This window comes from Musca domestica, unplaced genomic scaffold, assembly GCF_030504385.1.
Source record: "Musca domestica strain aabys unplaced genomic scaffold, Musca_domestica.polishedcontigs.V.1.1 66, whole genome shotgun sequence".
NCBI lineage: Eukaryota > Metazoa > Arthropoda > Insecta > Diptera > Muscidae > Musca > Musca domestica.
The window spans coordinates 3,663,465-3,685,360 of NW_026712376.1; the positions used below are offsets into that span (position 1 = coordinate 3,663,465).

General features: G+C 38.5%; 1 protein-coding gene across 1 annotated transcript in view; it reads left to right on the top strand.

Moving 5' to 3' along the window:
• Nucleotides 1–20,212, top strand: part of LOC131805914 (uncharacterized) — a 225,227-nt gene extending 205,015 nt beyond the window's left edge. The window contains exons 5-7 of the mRNA XM_059129699.1: nt 10,672–16,551; nt 19,687–19,971; nt 20,076–20,212. Of these exons, the coding sequence (XP_058985682.1) occupies nt 10,672–16,551; nt 19,687–19,971; nt 20,076–20,212 (6,302 nt within the window). The remainder of the gene's footprint in view (nt 1–10,671; nt 16,552–19,686; nt 19,972–20,075) is intronic.
• Nucleotides 20,213–21,896: the final 1,684 nt, after the last annotated feature.

A 21,896-nucleotide genomic window follows, 5' to 3' on the forward strand; every position in this document is an offset into this window, starting at 1 on the left:
TTAAATATGTTTTGACTTCTGTTATGATTATTCAAATTATGGAGTCGGAATGATCCAATATTGTCCATTTCGTATCGGATAAATATGATATAAATATTGCGACATGCCTTCACTTTATATGGTAAATATATGATAGTTTTAAGAAAATGTTAAAGTGTGCGTGAGGTACCCGATATAGTCGACCGAAGTATTCAATTTTCATACTGCATCTAATACGGCTAAAAATATAGGTATGGGCAAAATTAAAAAAAAAAAACAAGTAAGCAAAGGCTACAGTCGAGCTGGGCCGACCGTTGAATACCCTACAACACTACAATAAACGATACAGTTTATATAGGCGAGATACTCGAAAGAATTCCACAAGACATTGTGACAAATAGTAAAAGAAAACCATCAGGTTTCGTTCTCTAATTTTCGAATAATAGCAACTTAAACTAATTTGCTCATTTCCAATTTATTGGAAGATGTTGCACGTAAATGGTCTTCCTAGATCTGGAACCAATATTTCCCAAAGACCTATAATCTCTCAAAAGTGGCAGGAGATTAACATTTATTATTGGTTTTTGACAGAAATGTATCTATATGAGATGCAGACATTTGACTATATTCTTCAACGGAATCAGCGTTAACGAAATAGTTAGAAGTGCGTCTTTCCTGTAATTGTGAATTCTCCAAAAAGTCACCGGAATGGACATTTTTGTGTTTTGTCTACAAAAGTTGGCAAACTATTTCACACATTGAATATTTTTGGAAACTGCTTGGCTTTTTGCAATGCCCGTAACCCCCATTCAAATGTGCGTGAGGATCGGGCAATAATTACGACCTGCTGACAATTTTGCAGTTTTTTTGGTCCATTTCATACATATACATATACAACATATATGGCGATCATCTCCAAAAAGAGTAGGCTTCTATTCTGACCCTCATCTGATCCCCATGCAAAATTTCGTTAGGATCGGGCCATAAATGCGATCTGTATATGATATCCTAACTACTTAGTTTTGTTAGCTGTAGAAATATTACCAAATATTTAAATCAAAATGAAAATATGACAAAAATGTGACAAAATTGAAAAAAAAAAAAACATAAGAAAATGTTTCAAAATCAATATTTTGATCTTTAGAGAGATATTTTATGCGATTTTTTAGACGCTGTTTCTTTCCTGCCAAGAGGCCATCCTGAATTAATGAGAACTGTCGAAATCAGTTCAGCCGTTCTCGACATATAAGAGATTTTTCAAGCATATCTTCTTTGATAGACATATATATCGCACATATTTTGCTATATATCCGATTTGTTGGATGTTAACATCAGTGTAAAGATCAGAAGTAACCCTGTCATGGCTTTGTGATTTCGCCGGGATTTAAAATATTCGCGGTTTAATGAAAAATTTCGAATGTTTTCAATACAAAAGATATGGTCTATTTTACCCGCTAAATATAATCCGATGACCACATAAATTGGTAGGCTTCCGCCCTAAACTCTAGCTACATGCGAAATTCCGCGTCGATTGGTCTATAATTGCGACCTGTATAGCTACTGCACAATCCGACATTTTTTCAGTATTTGGTCCATTTTAACCCCTAAACATTTGGCGATCATCTCCAAAAGAAATAGGGTTCTATTCTGACCCTAGCCCCACCTCCATTCTAAATTTCGCGAAGATCGGGCCATAATTGCGACCTGTAGAGTGATTACAAATTAACATGGACAGACGGACAGATGGACGGACGGACATACATAGCTAGATCGACTCAGCTCGGCGAGCTAGGAAGATCCATATATACTTTCCTATATGGGAAACCAATATTTCGAGGTGTTACATAAATTCTGGCCCAATCAAATTTATAATACCCCCAACACATAGTGTTGTAGGGTATAAAAGTTAGTAAGCTGTAAGTTCGGCCGGGTCGAAATTCGAATACCCTCCACCATTTGGAATGAAGTTGTTAATTTAAAAAATAATAATAATTAATAAATAAATAAAACATATAATCCGTTAAATATTCAGTTAAAATCTTAAAAATACGGAATCTAAGGAGTTACCGTTATTTTGGGGTCTACACGAAGTCGTGAACCTGCAAAGGCAATTTTCTGTCACATTCTGTAGTACCCATTATGAACTTCAAATACGAAATTTGAAACAATTCCGGTGAATAATGTCCCTGAAATCTGAAAAACACCGAATATATCGAGGTACCGTTATATGGGTGCTACACAAAAACGTAGTCCTCCATATACAATTCTCTGTCATAGGCTATAGTATCCATTATGAACTGCACATACGAAATTTGAAACAATTCCGGTAGAAAATGTCGCAAAAATCAGCAAAATACCGAATATAGGGAGGTACAGTTATATGGGAGCTATACAAAAACCTGGACCTTATGAACTTCTAATACGAAATTTAAAATAATTCCGATTAATAATGTCGATTAATAATGTACCGAATATAGGGAGGTACCGATATTTAGGGGCAATACAAACACCTGGACCTACATAGACAATTATATGTCATAGTTTGAAGTACCCATTTAGGAACTTCAAATACGAAATATGAAACAATTCCAGTGAATAATGTCGCTAAAATCATCAAAATACCGAATATAAGGAAATACCGATAATTAGGACCTATAAGAAGACCTGGACCAGCATAGACAATTTTCTTTTATAAGCTGTAGTACCCATTAGAACTTCAAATACGAAATTTGAAACAATTCCGCCGAATAATGTCACTGAAATCAACAAAATACCGAATATAGGGAGATTCCGATGTATGGGGGATATACAAAGACCTGGACCTGCATAGACAATTTTCTGTCGTAAGCTGTAGTACCCATTAGAAACTTCAAATTGCATATATAATTCTTTGTCATAGGCTGAAGTACCCATTATGAGCTGCAAATAGGAAATTCGAAACAATTCCGGCGAATAATGTCGCTGAAATCAAAAAAAATAACGAGTATAGGGAGGTATATTTATGTGGGCGCTATACCTAAACAGGGACAAGACGGACTGTCATCGTTAGATCGACATAAAATTTTAGCTGATCAAGAATATATATACAAACGGAATGACAAATTTAATATCCCCTCCGTACTATGGTGGAGGGTATAAAAACCAGTGAAGGAAGACCAAAGTCAGGCTGATTCCGATTTTTTGATACCTTACACCACTTTGCATATATATGTAGTAGAGCTGAATATAACAAATGATCGTTTTTTATGGGGAATTTATGGTGAATAAAAACATACCAACTACGATCGTTTTTTGAATGCCTCTTATGGCTTTAAAAGAGTTATAATTTAAAGCTGAAAGGAACTAATATATGACAGGCTTCTATAGTATTCTACTAAATTTGACGGTGATATTTGTGTCTGAACCGATATTCGTCAAAATCCATTTTATTTGGGCTGATATTACACTTTTTAGACAAAATAAACGTGAAATCGGGTGGAGATAAATATGGGAGTTCTTTAGCAGAGGTATTTCTTCGATGTATCTGATAATTGGCACCAAATACAAAATCTGTTGAAACGTATATATGAGACCTATAGCTACATCCATTCAATTCATACTTATATTAACCATTTTATGTCCACATAACATATACGATGAAGCGATTTTCACCAAATTCGGCTAACTTTTTTCTAGGCCCAATTTGGTTAAATGTTTTAAATTCCATCCTAGTTGGACTAATATTAGACATTTGTTGCACGAAGAAAAGCAAATCGGGCGAAGATATTTATGGGAGCTATATCTAAATTTTGATCGATTATCTCCAATGGGGTTCGTCCTTGGACCAAACAAGTGTTTTGAGCTTAATTTCATCTTGATCGGACAATAAATGCGACCTGTATTTTGTTTATAAAAATATATGGACAGACGAACAGGCGGACAGACACAGGGACAGGCAGATATGCATAAATCGGCCCAGAATGTAATTCTATGCAGATCGTCAAAAGTAAGTATGGGTCTAACTCACTTCCTTCTCTAAGTTACAAACAAGTGCACAAATAATATCCTTACCACTGTCTGGTGTAAGGTATAAAAATCGAACATTTTTATGGAATTTTATGTCAAATCATATATTACATCCCAGAATCTGGTTGAGAGAAATATTTAGATAATATTTAGATATAGCAAGTTGTTAAGAATCGGTGACTTGTTTCGCAAGTTATGACAGATAAAAGTATTGAAAATTGTGACATTGGTCAAGGGTTTTTGTGTGTGAAATTTGAAGAAAGTTGGATGCTTGTTTCGCTTTCTTTGAGTATTTTGTTCGAGGTGCCAGAAGAAATGATCCGGTCTCTACCCGCTTTATAACGGATCTCGTGTTGATGGAAATATTGAGACCAAGTCCAAATAGAATCGGATGATAACTTCGCGTTTTATGAGCTTCATGGATATTCAAAATTTTGACCCTCTTGTGGGGGAGGTACCAGAATATACTCCATCTTTACAGCAGATCTTGAGTTAGCAGAAATAATGGCATGTGCGAAATATTAAGAGAATTTTTATGCTCATTTTGGATATTCAAAACATTGACCCTTTGTGGGGGAGGTACCAGAAGAAATGGTCCGATCTCTACCTTCTTTATAAGAGATAATGTATTTATAGAAATATGGAGATGTGCCAAGTCTGAATGGAATCAGATGTTAATTTCTTGTTTTATAAGCTTCATGAACATTGAAAATGTTGACCTTTTGTGGAGGAGTTTCCAAAAGGAGTGGACCAATACATTCCATATTCGCACCAGGTGCTGTGTTAGTAGAAATAGTGGGATGTGCCAAATTTAAAAATAATAACATTCTCATTTCGCGTTTTATGTTGACCCAATTGTGGGAGAGATTCCAGAAGGAGCACACGGGTATTTTCTATCTTCATACCTGATTATGTATTAATAGAAACATTGGAATGTGTGAAATTTGAACAGAATCGGATACCTACTCCGTATTTTATAAGAGCTATAATTATTCAAATTTTGGCTCTTTGTGTGAAGGTACATGATGGAGTGGGTCGATATTGTCAATTTTCTCACCTTACGAAGCACTGCTACAAATATTGGGATTTGCAAAACTTGAACAAAATTGGCTAATCATTCCTCGTTGCATAGGGAAAATTATTTTCTGTAAAAATTTGGACCTTTTGTGGTGGAGTTACCAATGGACATTTTTGTGTTTTGTCTACAAAAGTTGGCAAACTATTTCACACATTGAATATTTTTGGAAACTGCTTGGCTTTTTGCAATGCCCGTAACCCCCATTCAAATGTGCGTGAGGATCGGGCAATAATTACGACCTGCTGACAATTTTGCAGTTTTTTTGGTCCATTTCATACATATACATATACAACATATATGGCGATCATCTCCAAAAAGAGTAGGCTTCTATTCTGACCCTCATCTGATCCCCATGCAAAATTTCGTTAGGATCGGGCCATAAATGCGATCTGTATATGATATCCTAACTACTTAGTTTTGTTAGCTGTAGAAATATTACCAAATATTTAAATCAAAATGAAAATATGACAAAAATGTGACAAAATTGAAAAAAAAAAAACATAAGAAAATGTTTCAAAATCAATATTTTGATCTTTAGAGAGATATTTTATGCGATTTTTTAGACGCTGTTTCTTTCCTGCCAAGAGGCCATCCTGAATTAATGAGAACTGTCGAAATCAGTTCAGCCGTTCTCGACATATAAGAGATTTTTCAAGCATATCTTCTTTGATAGACATATATATCGCACATATTTTGCTATATATCCGATTTGTTGGATGTTAACATCAGTGTAAAGATCAGAAGTAACCCTGTCATGGCTTTGTGATTTCGCCGGGATTTAAAATATTCGCGGTTTAATGAAAAATTTCGAATGTTTTCAATACAAAAGATATGGTCTATTTTACCCGCTAAATATAATCCGATGACCACATAAATTGGTAGGCTTCCGCCCTAAACTCTAGCTACATGCGAAATTCCGCGTCGATTGGTCTATAATTGCGACCTGTATAGCTACTGCACAATCCGACATTTTTTCAGTATTTGGTCCATTTTAACCCCTAAACATTTGGCGATCATCTCCAAAAGAAATAGGGTTCTATTCTGACCCTAGCCCCACCTCCATTCTAAATTTCGCGAAGATCGGGCCATAATTGCGACCTGTAGAGTGATTACAAATTAACATGGACAGACGGACAGATGGACGGACGGACATACATAGCTAGATCGACTCAGCTCGGCGAGCTAGGAAGATCCATATATACTTTCCTATATGGGAAACCAATATTTCGAGGTGTTACATAAATTCTGGCCCAATCAAATTTATAATACCCCCAACACATAGTGTTGTAGGGTATAAAAGTTAGTAAGCTGTAAGTTCGGCCGGGTCGAAATTCGAATACCCTCCACCATTTGGAATGAAGTTGTTAATTTAAAAAATAATAATAATTAATAAATAAATAAAACATATAATCCGTTAAATATTCAGTTAAAATCTTAAAAATACGGAATCTAAGGAGTTACCGTTATTTTGGGGTCTACACGAAGTCGTGAACCTGCAAAGGCAATTTTCTGTCACATTCTGTAGTACCCATTATGAACTTCAAATACGAAATTTGAAACAATTCCGGTGAATAATGTCCCTGAAATCTGAAAAACACCGAATATATCGAGGTACCGTTATATGGGTGCTACACAAAAACGTAGTCCTCCATATACAATTCTCTGTCATAGGCTATAGTATCCATTATGAACTGCACATACGAAATTTGAAACAATTCCGGTAGAAAATGTCGCAAAAATCAGCAAAATACCGAATATAGGGAGGTACAGTTATATGGGAGCTATACAAAAACCTGGACCTTATGAACTTCTAATACGAAATTTAAAATAATTCCGATTAATAATGTCGATTAATAATGTACCGAATATAGGGAGGTACCGATATTTAGGGGCAATACAAACACCTGGACCTACATAGACAATTATATGTCATAGTTTGAAGTACCCATTTAGGAACTTCAAATACGAAATATGAAACAATTCCAGTGAATAATGTCGCTAAAATCATCAAAATACCGAATATAAGGAAATACCGATAATTAGGACCTATAAGAAGACCTGGACCAGCATAGACAATTTTCTTTTATAAGCTGTAGTACCCATTAGAACTTCAAATACGAAATTTGAAACAATTCCGCCGAATAATGTCACTGAAATCAACAAAATACCGAATATAGGGAGATTCCGATGTATGGGGGATATACAAAGACCTGGACCTGCATAGACAATTTTCTGTCGTAAGCTGTAGTACCCATTAGAAACTTCAAATTGCATATATAATTCTTTGTCATAGGCTGAAGTACCCATTATGAGCTGCAAATAGGAAATTCGAAACAATTCCGGCGAATAATGTCGCTGAAATCAAAAAAAATAACGAGTATAGGGAGGTATATTTATGTGGGCGCTATACCTAAACAGGGACAAGACGGACTGTCATCGTTAGATCGACATAAAATTTTAGCTGATCAAGAATATATATACAAACGGAATGACAAATTTAATATCCCCTCCGTACTATGGTGGAGGGTATAAAAACCAGTGAAGGAAGACCAAAGTCAGGCTGATTCCGATTTTTTGATACCTTACACCACTTTGCATATATATGTAGTAGAGCTGAATATAACAAATGATCGTTTTTTATGGGGAATTTATGGTGAATAAAAACATACCAACTACGATCGTTTTTTGAATGCCTCTTATGGCTTTAAAAGAGTTATAATTTAAAGCTGAAAGGAACTAATATATGACAGGCTTCTATAGTATTCTACTAAATTTGACGGTGATATTTGTGTCTGAACCGATATTCGTCAAAATCCATTTTATTTGGGCTGATATTACACTTTTTAGACAAAATAAACGTGAAATCGGGTGGAGATAAATATGGGAGTTCTTTAGCAGAGGTATTTCTTCGATGTATCTGATAATTGGCACCAAATACAAAATCTGTTGAAACGTATATATGAGACCTATAGCTACATCCATTCAATTCATACTTATATTAACCATTTTATGTCCACATAACATATACGATGAAGCGATTTTCACCAAATTCGGCTAACTTTTTTCTAGGCCCAATTTGGTTAAATGTTTTAAATTCCATCCTAGTTGGACTAATATTAGACATTTGTTGCACGAAGAAAAGCAAATCGGGCGAAGATATTTATGGGAGCTATATCTAAATTTTGATCGATTATCTCCAATGGGGTTCGTCCTTGGACCAAACAAGTGTTTTGAGCTTAATTTCATCTTGATCGGACAATAAATGCGACCTGTATTTTGTTTATAAAAATATATGGACAGACGAACAGGCGGACAGACACAGGGACAGGCAGATATGCATAAATCGGCCCAGAATGTAATTCTATGCAGATCGTCAAAAGTAAGTATGGGTCTAACTCACTTCCTTCTCTAAGTTACAAACAAGTGCACAAATAATATCCTTACCACTGTCTGGTGTAAGGTATAAAAATCGAACATTTTTATGGAATTTTATGTCAAATCATATATTACATCCCAGAATCTGGTTGAGAGAAATATTTAGATAATATTTAGATATAGCAAGTTGTTAAGAATCGGTGACTTGTTTCGCAAGTTATGACAGATAAAAGTATTGAAAATTGTGACATTGGTCAAGGGTTTTTGTGTGTGAAATTTGAAGAAAGTTGGATGCTTGTTTCGCTTTCTTTGAGTATTTTGTTCGAGGTGCCAGAAGAAATGATCCGGTCTCTACCCGCTTTATAACGGATCTCGTGTTGATGGAAATATTGAGACCAAGTCCAAATAGAATCGGATGATAACTTCGCGTTTTATGAGCTTCATGGATATTCAAAATTTTGACCCTCTTGTGGGGGAGGTACCAGAATATACTCCATCTTTACAGCAGATCTTGAGTTAGCAGAAATAATGGCATGTGCGAAATATTAAGAGAATTTTTATGCTCATTTTGGATATTCAAAACATTGACCCTTTGTGGGGGAGGTACCAGAAGAAATGGTCCGATCTCTACCTTCTTTATAAGAGATAATGTATTTATAGAAATATGGAGATGTGCCAAGTCTGAATGGAATCAGATGTTAATTTCTTGTTTTATAAGCTTCATGAACATTGAAAATGTTGACCTTTTGTGGAGGAGTTTCCAAAAGGAGTGGACCAATACATTCCATATTCGCACCAGGTGCTGTGTTAGTAGAAATAGTGGGATGTGCCAAATTTAAAAATAATAACATTCTCATTTCGCGTTTTATGTTGACCCAATTGTGGGAGAGATTCCAGAAGGAGCACACGGGTATTTTCTATCTTCATACCTGATTATGTATTAATAGAAACATTGGAATGTGTGAAATTTGAACAGAATCGGATACCTACTCCGTATTTTATAAGAGCTATAATTATTCAAATTTTGGCTCTTTGTGTGAAGGTACATGATGGAGTGGGTCGATATTGTCAATTTTCTCACCTTACGAAGCACTGCTACAAATATTGGGATTTGCAAAACTTGAACAAAATTGGCTAATCATTCCTCGTTGCATAGGGAAAATTATTTTCTGTAAAAATTTGGACCTTTTGTGGTGGAGTTACCAAGAGGAGTGGACCGAGATTTCCCATCTCGGAATTCAATCTAAGTTTGTCGATAATATTACGATGTACCAAGTTAGATTCAAATCGGATGCTCCCATTGCAACAGCCAGCCAGACAGACAGACGGACGTACATGAAATAAAATATTACGAACTACAATGAAAATGTTTCGAATTACATCTGAAAAATGTGTAGACCAGAAGTAGTCCATATACCTCTTTTTGGTGACTCGATCAAAATATTCCACTGTATTATTTGCGATGACAAAATTTCGAGGAATCTTAATTCGAAAATTTCCAAAAATGTAGAAGATAGGGGAAATTGTCCCACTCCATTTAGATTGCCTCTCAAAACGCCAATGCACATGCCTTCCATTGAATTTTGTCTGACATTGATGTAGACTATTTCAAGCAAAATTCTTGAAAATTGCATACCCCGTTGTTTTCGTAATAAAAATGTCTCTCTGCTCAGGAATTATGTTTGCATCCTTCCTTCCCCGTTTAAATGTTTCTAAAAATAAATAACAAAATATGTTACATGTAAATAATTATTTAACAGTTGAAGCTTTTCAAGGAAATATGTAGCTGATTGTGTTTAAGTGTCGCACTCCAGTTTTCCTCTAAGTTCCGACATTAACATAAAATATCTATGTATGTACTACTTGCAGATTATTAATATAAGAAATGTTTCCCATAACGATCGTAAAATGTCCTCAAGATATTCTAAGCTAAGCAACAAAACGAAGAAAATACAAAAAAACAATTTTTCAGCTAAATGTGAACAAATTTAAAAGCAAACGCTAAAAAAGAAGATGAAAACAGTTTCTAATGTCCTTTTCTTTTACGTGTTTGTGATTGTTTTGCTCCCGAATGACAAATGGTTATGGCAAAAAAAAAAACAAAACACAAAAACACCTTGACGAAACTCGACAACAACATTGCACAATTACAAAAAAAAAAAACAACGCGTATCCACACACACATACATCCTCCGCCACAATTCTCAACAAAATCCAATGGCGAACGGACATAGAAACATTTACAACAGGACTGGCAACGGCTAAGAATGACAAACCCAACCAAAGACAGAGCCGTTCGAGACAACGTTACCAGGAACGGCCACACACACCATTGCACCATCAGCAGCTGGAACAAATCAAAACGCAGTACTTGAGCCATCAGCACGACATAACGATAGACCGTGATACGGTCCTAAAGATAAATCGCCTGGCAACACGAAGAAATTTACATAAACGTGAACACAGCTGGCCACCAACAAGTCACCATGATAAAGTTGATGCAATTGAATGTGATGGTGATGGTGGCGGTGACAATGATGATGATGATGACGACGAACAAATACACTCTGGGAATGCTATGGACAAACGGCATCTACGACAGCAACAACAACAACAACAACATGTTCGCAGCTCATCCACTGACAATGCGTTACAATTTGACGAAAGCGTCTGTAAACGTCATGGCATCGATGTGATCCGAGAAAAATTCAATAGTCCCACCAGGATAATTGAACCCACAGCCAGAGAGGTGAGGTTAAGGCGACAACGAGCCCAGGAACAACCGCAAACAACAGGCCACCAATCAAGCAGAACCAAGTGCAGGGAACAACGAACAAAGGTACCTGAAAAACAAGATGTCATTAAGGAACAAAAATACCACCACCTCCAGCAGCCGCAGAAAACAACTTTAGAAAATAAATCAAATGAAGAGATTATTACAAAAATTGAGGGTTGCAATGGAGAGTTGGAGCAATCTGATGGCAACCATAAACAACAACAACTTGGATTAAATGAATCTAAAAATATGTTTTTAGAAAAGCCACAACAAGGAGGTAACAACGACGACGATGACGAAGTCTATCGCACCACCAGCCTGCCTGCCACAAAGGGATTTTCCCATCCCGAAACCAAGGCAGCCGATGAAGATATAGGTTTGGTTGAACCCAGGCGACAATTCTATGAACAGTTGACCTCTTGCAAAAAATGGTTTAGCTATGAAAACTTGAATTCAGCATGCCCCAGTTTGAGGCCAAAGAAAAAAGACCAGCAGCTACATCCTCGCCACCATTATCACCATCCCAAACGCCAATCATACTCCCTGGAAAGGGGTCGAGATGTCAAGCATACACGCCGACAATTACCACCACAAAAGCCGCGATCTTCAAATGAAAATTCACCCAAACTGCAGAGACGTTCCATAAAAATGGCCACCGAAATTAAGATATGCTATGATGCCGATGCTGAGGAACATGAGATACAAGTGAAATCCCTTAATCATCCCAAGTCGAAGACAATGGCTGATGATTTGGAGAATGTGCCATTACCTGTACCGCCAACGGCAAAATCCGCTATGAAAAGCCATCAAAACCACCAAATACCCATAAACTTGGACTATGAGCTGCCACGAGAAGGTGGAGATTTGATGTCAACCCCATCCTTAAGGGATAACCAAAAATACAATGATGCCTGTATTTATTTACGTTCAATTGATTTACAAGACAATACCGTGGCTTACATACCGGCAGCCATAACAATTGTGCCCTCACCCAGTGAGGAACAGATACAACAATGGCTGGCTGAAGGAGGGGGCCAACTAAAGGCCAACATAAAGGAGGAAAAGCAAGAAAATGAAAATTTAATGGGAAAATTTAAATTGGAATCTATGAAAATAAACCCCCCTTCCTCAGCAGAAGGAGAAAAAGAAATGCCAACGCCAACAGCAGAACATAACACAACAGCAAAACAGCAGGCAAATGCCAAACACGCCACAGGCCACACACATGAGGAGCCAGAGACATACATAACACGCTTGCCAAGTACACCCAATGGCATACAGCTTTCACGTCAAACAAGTGTCAGTGCTAAACGTAAATCGCAGTCAAGTAATGTCAGCAACAGTTCCACAGCATCAACGGCAGGAATCAAAGCCAAAGCAAAGCAGGATGCCACCAGCACCACCCCCAGAGCCAAAGAAGATGCACCCCTTGAAAGTGGAGGAAAGCAGGACAAAGGTATTTACTACACCGATGGGGAGTACCTCTATGGGCCCTATGATCCCACCAATGGCAAACCTCTCTCCAGCATAACCATCAAGCCCATAGAACATGGCCCAAACGCCCAAATGACGCCATCAATTTCGAATGAAATTAAAAAAGATACTCAGGCGGAAACAATTGAAAAAAATCAACAGCAAAACGAGATTGCCGACCTGACGGCTAAATATGAACACATACAGAAATCCATAACGGAACACCTAAGGCAAATCGATGCATATATTGAAAATGCAAAAACGGCATTGAAGCGTTCCATGCAGGCAGAGAAAACGCAATCCAAGGACCAGCAATCTGCCGAAAAAGCTGAGTCAGGCACCAAAGGTGGAGGAGGAAACCAAGCAGAAACCCTTAACACCCCCGAGACTCCGTTACAAACGATTTTAAAGAAAATCGCCTACATCATGGAAGAGGTGAAGCCAACTCCTCATGCTGTTAGCCAGCCACAAGGGCAAACCGCAGAATCATTATCAGCAGCATTTGGGCAAATTGAGGAATCAATGCCCCAGCCCGGCCTAGAGAACATGGCCATAGTGGATAGAGTTTTAAGTGATCTTAATAAGTTGACTGACCATTTGAAGGAGCAGGAGCCACCACTGGACATAGTCGACCACAGAAGCTTGCAGCCTTTAATAGATAATCTCAAGCAAATGCCATCGTTAGATGTTAAATTTGAAACATGGCCCAAGGCCCAAAAAGTATCATATGTGCACATCGAGGAGCAGAAGGAGGGGGGAGAGGGCCACAAAATGCCAGCAACCTCAAACAAATTAGACGAGCCGCAACAGAAGGTGGCAGTAGGTTCCCAGGAAAATGACGAAAAATGCAAACCAATAACTGATGCAGGTCAAAAGGAAACTTCAAAATGCCAAACACCAGCTCCAGCCATAACCTTAACACAAACATTACAGGAGCAGGAACATGAACATGAGCGTTCCGCATCTGGAAATTCGAAACTAGTAACTTCCATGGAAAAACCAACATCCAAGAGTCATTCGATGGCATCAGGAACAACAACAGTGTCTGGAAATAACCTTAGCAAGGATTTGGGGAAAAATTTAGTTTCCGAATTTATAACGACATACCATCAGCAGGAGCAACTACTGGACCAGGTAATTGACACACTTGGTAAGTGTAATCAACAGCAACAACAACAGCATAGCCAAATCAAAAAAGATGTTGGACAGCTCAAACCCAAACAAACCAGCCATCAAGTTGCTACCAATAATGATGCCGATGCTGATGCTGGCCATGGAGCTCGTCAGCGTCAGCATAAAGCAGGTGATGAGATGGCCAACAACAAAGGCAAAAAATCAAATTTAAATCAACCTGCATCATCACAATTGCCAGCAAACAGAGAAAAGAATGCGGCCGTCACACATTCCGTGCGACAAGTGGCACGAAATTTGGATACTGGAGCTGATGAGACGGCAGAAAATATTGCTCCTGCTCCTGGCAGTGGCACACCATTACACGGCGGTCAACGAAACGATAGACCTCGTCTTAAATTGGCTATTAAAAATGCAACGGGCATTATGGCTGATAAGCAATTTCCTAAATTTGACAAACAACTAACGAACTCTGGCCGTCCAAGCCACAAACCTGGGAAAGAGCCCTCAATAGCTGACAAAAGTGTCAAGCTGGAAGATGAACAGTGCCGCCAGCAAGTACCAAAAACCACCCCAACGAATGGTGACACTTACAAGTCGTCATATGAGCTACCAAGTCCTTATGTAACCGAACGTCAAATCTCTTGGGAGGATGTGCAAGCAAACATCAGCTCCACTCCAAAATGCCATGGGCACGAGAGCAAAAGTGTCAATGTAACCGCCAGCAAAGAAAAGGAACCAACAGCCAAAGAACAAACACTGTCAATGGCAAGTGGTCACGTTGAAATGCAATCAACGATGCCGTCAAAATCACGCATGCAAGCTAGGCAAAAATCTCAACCGCGGCAGGAGTCATCCATATTACCACCTCCCCCACCACCTCCTCCGCCGCCTTTCTCGACAAAACTTGTGCCAACTGATGATAAATTAAGAAAATATCCTGCTCCACTTATTGAACCGCATTTGGCAGCAAGGCGTTCAGCTTCACCATTTGGCCTAAATGCTGTGGACACAAAAGTGGCAAGTCAACAGAGAACACCTTCGCCACCATTGAGGCTCGTTGAGGGCAAAAATAAAAAGTCATTAAATGATGGCTCAAATGACACCAACTCCAAACAACGTACGCCATCAGTATCACCTGGACGTGGTGGGCAACAAGGTAGAAGTCAAAATTTTACGGGGCCTCTACGCAAGTATCCAGCTCCCTTGGCTGAACCATATCCACCACGGGGATCTGTTTCTCCAATCGATCCCATCTACACCAGACAACGTTCCAAGTCAATGTCTCCAGCCAGAGTGGCCCCACAATCCACCACATGTTTGCGCAAATATCCTGCGCCTTTGGCTGAGCCATATCCACCGCGAAGATCGATGTCACCATTTGATCAAATTTTTTCGAAGCAACGTTCGAAATCTGTATCACCAGGGAGGGTGGGTAATGTTTCAGAAACATTACGCAAATATCCTGTTCCTTTGGCGGAACCATATCCACCACGTAGATCGGTTTCACCGTTTCACTGCAAGCAACGTTCCACATCCAAGTCTCCAGCAAGAGAGGCGAATTCAACGAACTTATTACGCAAATATCCTGCCCCATTGGTTGAACCATATCCTCCTCGAAGATCTTGTTCGCCTTTTGATGTCCAGCCACGTTCCAAATCTAAATCTCCAGTAAGAGCCGGGCAATCATTGAAATCCCACAAAGAAACACCACCATTACCTTTCATCGAAGCCAAGTCGCAGCCTCATGATACTTCATCTGCCACACAACGTTCCAAATCGAAATCATCCGCCAAGAACCCTAATGAAGACTCCATTCATGCCATACGTAAATATCCTGGCCCTCTGGCAGAACCCTATCCGCCCCAAAGAGCCAAATCCCCATTTGAGGAATATTGCACTACTAAACGTTCCAACTCACCAAGCTGGGCAAAACCAGATGGCTTAGAGAATAAATTGCACAAGTATTCCGCACCACAAACGTCGACAATTAAGGCAATTCCCACACCGCCGCCACCGCCTCCTCCACCACCATCAATGTCCCTGGAAAAAAGCACCCGAAATATTTCGCCAATACGCAAATATCCATCGGCACTCATTGAACCACATGTACCTAGCCGCTCGGCCTCACCATTTGGCTTGAATGTTGTGGATGACAATTTTGGCGAGTTCCAAGAACCAAACCAGAGGGCCCACACACCATTGGGTCTAAATGCTGTTCTCCCACCACCACCAGCATTTGACGATGTGTCAACTACATCTACAATGCGTAAATATCCCTCAGCCTTAATTGAAGCTCATGTAGCAACATCAAGAGCATCTTCCCCTGCCGGGTTAAATGCCGGGCATACAAATTTGTCGGAAAAAATGACATCAATACAATCGCCCTCACCTGTTGGGCGCCACAATAAAACAACTACAACTCCACAAGAGCACAATGCTCCACCAATCGTATCATACGTGCCACAGGTGGAAGGTCAAAATGTTGGTCTCTTGGTGCATGCAGTCGCCATTCCTCCACAAGCATCTGCCACCGCTGTTATGGTCACGGACTCAACCGTAAAACGATATTCTCCCGAAAACGAGTCGTCAAATATTCCAATCAGCACGGCACGTGGCAAAAATGCCAGGACATCATTTTCAAATGCAGACCGCAAATTTGAAACAGATGACAAGGATGACCAATCACAAGAATTACAATGTATTAATACATTCGATACAACAGGACATGGAGGTAACACACATATGAATGCACATGCACTCACTCGAGCCACCAACACCACCATCACCGCCACACACACCGACATACAGACACTCACGCACTCTGTTATTCAGCACTTGGAAACATTGTCATTGTGACATTGGCCAAACGAGGTGACAACCCGAACTGCAACAACGCCTAACAGATATCAAGTATTGTCGATGATATCTCCTGCGTGTACGTGTTGAAAATCACAAACACTTTGACGTTGCACCAAAGTTTAAATATCGGCCAGCAGTTCGAAAAAACAGAACAAATCCGATTTTCAATATCCATTAAGGGCAAAGGAAAGAATTTTTGTATTCGTTTTTTGATGAATTTTCAATTGAAATTCATCAGGACCGTAAGCTCTACGCCATTAAAAGTGGAAACACTAAGATCGGTCCACAGCAGTGTTCCACGAAATCTTCCTGCATCAATAAAATTAAGAGAGAATGGATTTTCACAATCAACATCACCCAGGGGGCATGGGAAAAGAAAGCTTTTAGTAAAATTGTCAAAGTTTGACGGCTATCTAATTAAATATTGGCAATCATTCGACAATTTTATACTCAAGCGAATGCCCAGTAAGAATATCATTACCACATACTGGGCATATTTTAATGGGTTTGCACCAATAACTACTTGTCATAGAAAGCAGGTTCTTATCAAACTGAAAACACTGCCAACACCAGCAAAAAAAAAGTTCAAATAAGTCGCCGTTCTGTTTCAAGAAAACTAGAGTTGAAGTTGAGTTTAAATTTACCACACTTCAAATCTTATTTTGTTGCCTGATGCTAGGATTGAACTGGTAATATCTTGATTGATAGCACTGTGCAACAAAAAAAATATATAGAAACCAGTAAAGAAAGTCCTAAAGTCGGGCGGGCCCGATTTTATGATACCCTACACCACTTTGCTAATTAAAAGTTTTTATGGGAGAATTCAATCATACCCTCTATGATTATAATTATAATTTAAAATTCAAAGGACTAAATATGCCGAAGCATTTGTATCTTTTAAATTCGGACTTGTATTGCCCATTTGGTGCAAAATTAAATTGAAATCAGATAAAGATATATATGGGAGCTATAGCTATATTTGAACCGATTTCGATCAAATTTGGCATACATATTTTCAGGCCTAATTTGGGTGTATATGCAAAATTCCATACAATTCGGGCCGATATTACACGTTTGGTGCACAATAAAAAGCAAATCGGACGAAGATATATATGGGAGCTATATCTAAATTTTGACCGATTATCTCCAATTTCAATAGGGTTCGTCCTTGGGCCAAACAAAAGATCTTTGCAAAATTTCATTTGGATCGGGCAATAAATGCGACCTGTACTTTGTTTACAAAAATACATGGACAGACGGACGGACGGACATGCATAAATCAACTCAGAAAGTGATTCTATGCAGATCATAAAAAGGAACTATGGATCTATCTCGTTTCCTTTTGCCTGTTACAAACAAATGCACAAAGACATAATACCCTGACCACCTTGTGATGTAGGGTATAAAACCCCAGAAGCTTATGAAAGTAGAGCTAAAAACAGACGTTCTGAAAGTTTACATCGCAAAGTAATCATTTACAATAGAGGGGACAAGTTGCAGCTCTTCCACAATCTTTTGAAATTTTCGAATTAAGATTCCGTGGAATCAGTGCATTTTAGGCATATAGCATTGTACAAAGAAGACAAGGTAGGCTAACTTTGACAAAATTACAAGTATAGATGTCTACCTGTTTAGTTTGTATTGTATATATCATTTGCTACGGCCAAAATATGCCTCATCGAAATAACGGTTGTAGACCTTAGGTTTCTCTGGAAGGGAGCATCCGATTTAATCCAAACCTGGTACATCGTAATATTATTGTTAAACTTAGACCTAGTTCGGAGATGAGCAATATTGGTCCACTCTTTTTGGTACCTTCCCCACAAAAGATCAACATTTTCATAGAAAATAATTTACATCATTTGCGAATCGCAATATTTTTGGCAGTGCTAGGTCGGGTGCGAAAATGGACAATATCAGTCCACTCCATCAAGTACCTCCCCCACAAAGGGTAAAAATTTTAGAATAATCTTTACTCTTATAATATGTGAAATAAAAGTGCGATTGTCTTCAAATTTCGCACATGCCGATATTACTACTAACACAAGATCTGATGAGATCTACCCATCTCTGATAGTACCTCCCCACAATGGGTCAAAATTTTTAATAACTATAAAGCTCATAAAACGTAAAATGAGTATTCAATCCCAATCAAACTCGGCATATCCCAATAGTTATAGATATACAAGATCTAGTATGAATACGGAATATAGCCGAACAATCTATCAAGTCGCACAGTGTGGTCAGAAACACCATGCAATAATTTTTATATCCTCACCCATATGGATAAAGAGGGTATACATCATGTATTACGGCCAAAATGTAATAATGGTTTTAGATACTAGGTCTCTTTGGAACAAATCCCTATCATGACATCCGGGAGTATCCGATTTGGTCCAAACTTAACGCATCGTATTATTATTGTTAAACTCGAAGAAAATAATCTCATAGCAAGAGAAAGGATCATTCGATGTTGTTCAAACTTTGCAAATCCCAATATTTTTGTCAGTGCTATGGCAGGGTCACTCCAGCTGGTACCTCCTTCAAAAGGTTCAAAATTTTGAATTACCATGAAGCATACGATTCCTTTTAAACTCGACACATCGAAATATTTCGTAGTAATATTAAATGTTCAAGAAGCAGCCATAATTCTGTAGAATGATGGCATACATATTTCTCTTATGCGTTGACTTTTTCAAGAAGACCATAATATTTTACTTACAAAAAATACACCACAAGCAGATATATTTCTGCTCTCAATTTCCTGAGAAAATGTAAACATTTCATCGATATCGTTCTGAAAAAAATGATGGAACGAAATTAATAAATATCGAGCACACTATTACAAGTTCAGCATGACAATTTACAAGGCCAATAATACACAAATGACTCGTGACACTGACATAAATTGCCCTCTATTACACAATGAGGGCTATCTCCAACACACCCTGCCACTCCCCCCTCACACCTAGTCATATCCAACATATTTTGAATCTATTTTTAGTAGTATTGGAAATAAACAACCAAAATAACAACCGTATGCCTAGTCTGACTGATGCCGATGATAAAAATGAGCCATCACAGAGGAGGGCTGCAACGACGACATCCACGACGACGGGAATGTTGAAATCAAATCTCCCATCAGCAACTATGTCATCATCCAACGAACAAGAATATCAGCATTTTGATCAGCAACATTGCCACATGACCGCAGAAATGGTCAATTCTCTCGCATCTGTTATTAATCGCTCATTTGATAATGTTTCGCCTCGGCCATATATCTCTATTGAAGGTATGTTCGCAACCACAAAAACATGTTTTATGTTGTTGTTGCTGTTGTTGCTGTGTTCATCCGGCTGTAATCGAGCAACTGTTACAACCAATATTGCCTGCAAGTGTGTTGTTCATCATGTGCACTTGTCGATGACGAAGATGATGATGATGATGATGATGGTGGTGATGACGGTGATGTGTATAACGATAGGTCATTAATTGCTTATCCACATCCCTGTATCATCACTATTAGTACCTAGTGTTCCCCAATGCCCCAGTCCATGTTGTAAAATATTCGAGTGTGTTTGTGTCGTTTCTCCATTAATGGAAATGTGTACTTGCAGTCAAGCATTGAAAGGAACTTGACTCGAAGTTATGTTCACGTGCCTATGTCCTTTACAATTAGATGGATGTGTCAGGATCAACAGCGTATGTTAATTTGATCAGATTTATTTATACCTGAGATTATAACTGTTATAGAATTCGAAAGAGATTTTGAAATTTGTATAGTATTGTACATTGTTTCTTTTAATATCCATTTTATTTAATCCTACACAAACTTCAAAATCTTTTTCGAAGTCTACGATAATTATACAGGGTGAGATAAAAAAACAGCAACAAAGTCAAACGCCATTATTTTTACATTTTTTTTTTTTTAATTTTATCGAATGAAAGCAACAAGCATCGGAAATAGCGTCAAATTTTAGAATAAGTTTAGATTTGTTCGAATTGGTCACATTTGGCACGAATTATGGCGAATGAAACCGTCACACGCTGCCCAAATGTTGTTCTACGGTATTTTGGCCCATTTCCGGCGAAGTACTTGCTTGAGGTGATCGACACTTGGGATTTTTTTAGTACCAACCTTGCTTTTCAAAATACTCCATACACAATAGTTCAACGGATTGGAATCCCGAGATTTTGGTGGCCATTTTGGGCTGGAAATGAAGCAAGGAACTACATTTTGTAATCATTCTTGGGTGGCGCGTGCTGAGTGCGATAGTGCTAAGTACTGTTTGAATGTCCAAGGTCTGGGGCCAAAATGTTTGCGTGCCCAAGACTTTAATATACCCTCCAGAATATTTCACGATAATATTCGGCATTTATTCTGATACCACGGTCGATTAATACGAGCGGAGAGCGACCATCGGCTATTATGGCGGCCCACACCATCACCATGGCCGGCGTTTGAGTTCTGGTGGCCAACCGAAGGAATGTTTGTTTTCCCATCGGAGAAAACCAAATTCGTTAGTTAACCACTTTTAAACAAGCGATGCAACACTTTGGCTCTTTTAAGTCTATTTTCTTCCTCTTGCGGTGTAAGTTCTTGCACTTTTGGAATTTCGATGGCTTTACGCCGAGCCGAATGGAATATTGCGGTATATTCAGCTCACGAGCCATTTTTCGGCTACTGCGACGCTGTTTCGATCAAGTCGCTTCTTTACTTTTCGAACAATTTCTCCTGATGTTTCTGTTTTCTTCCGTCCACTTCCTTGACGTCGGGCTACGCTACTAGTGTCATGGTAACGAGCGATGGTACGAGACACAAACGATTTATTCACATTTAAATGCTGGAGTGCTCTAACGATAGCCACTTGTGGTTTATAGCCACGGCTGAAGGCAGAATCTGGTAATTTAGCATGAAAGTTAATTTTGTTTTGCTACCTTGGGTTTTGCTACCTTTGGTTTTTAGGAATTCGTACGAAAAGTACTAAAATGTATATATTGAGTGCAGGGGTTTTTGGAAATTCAGAATTTAAGGTGAACGGATGAATCTGGAATTTCAAAATTTTATATTCAGATCCCTGTTGTTGGTAGGTTTTATTTAAAAGGAGTTGAGTACTAAATAGTACTAAATTTGGTAAAAGTATAGAGCTGGAATTCCCAAAATTTGATATTTAGAAAACTGTTGGCATCTGAAGTTGGTATTTAGAAGTGGTGTAG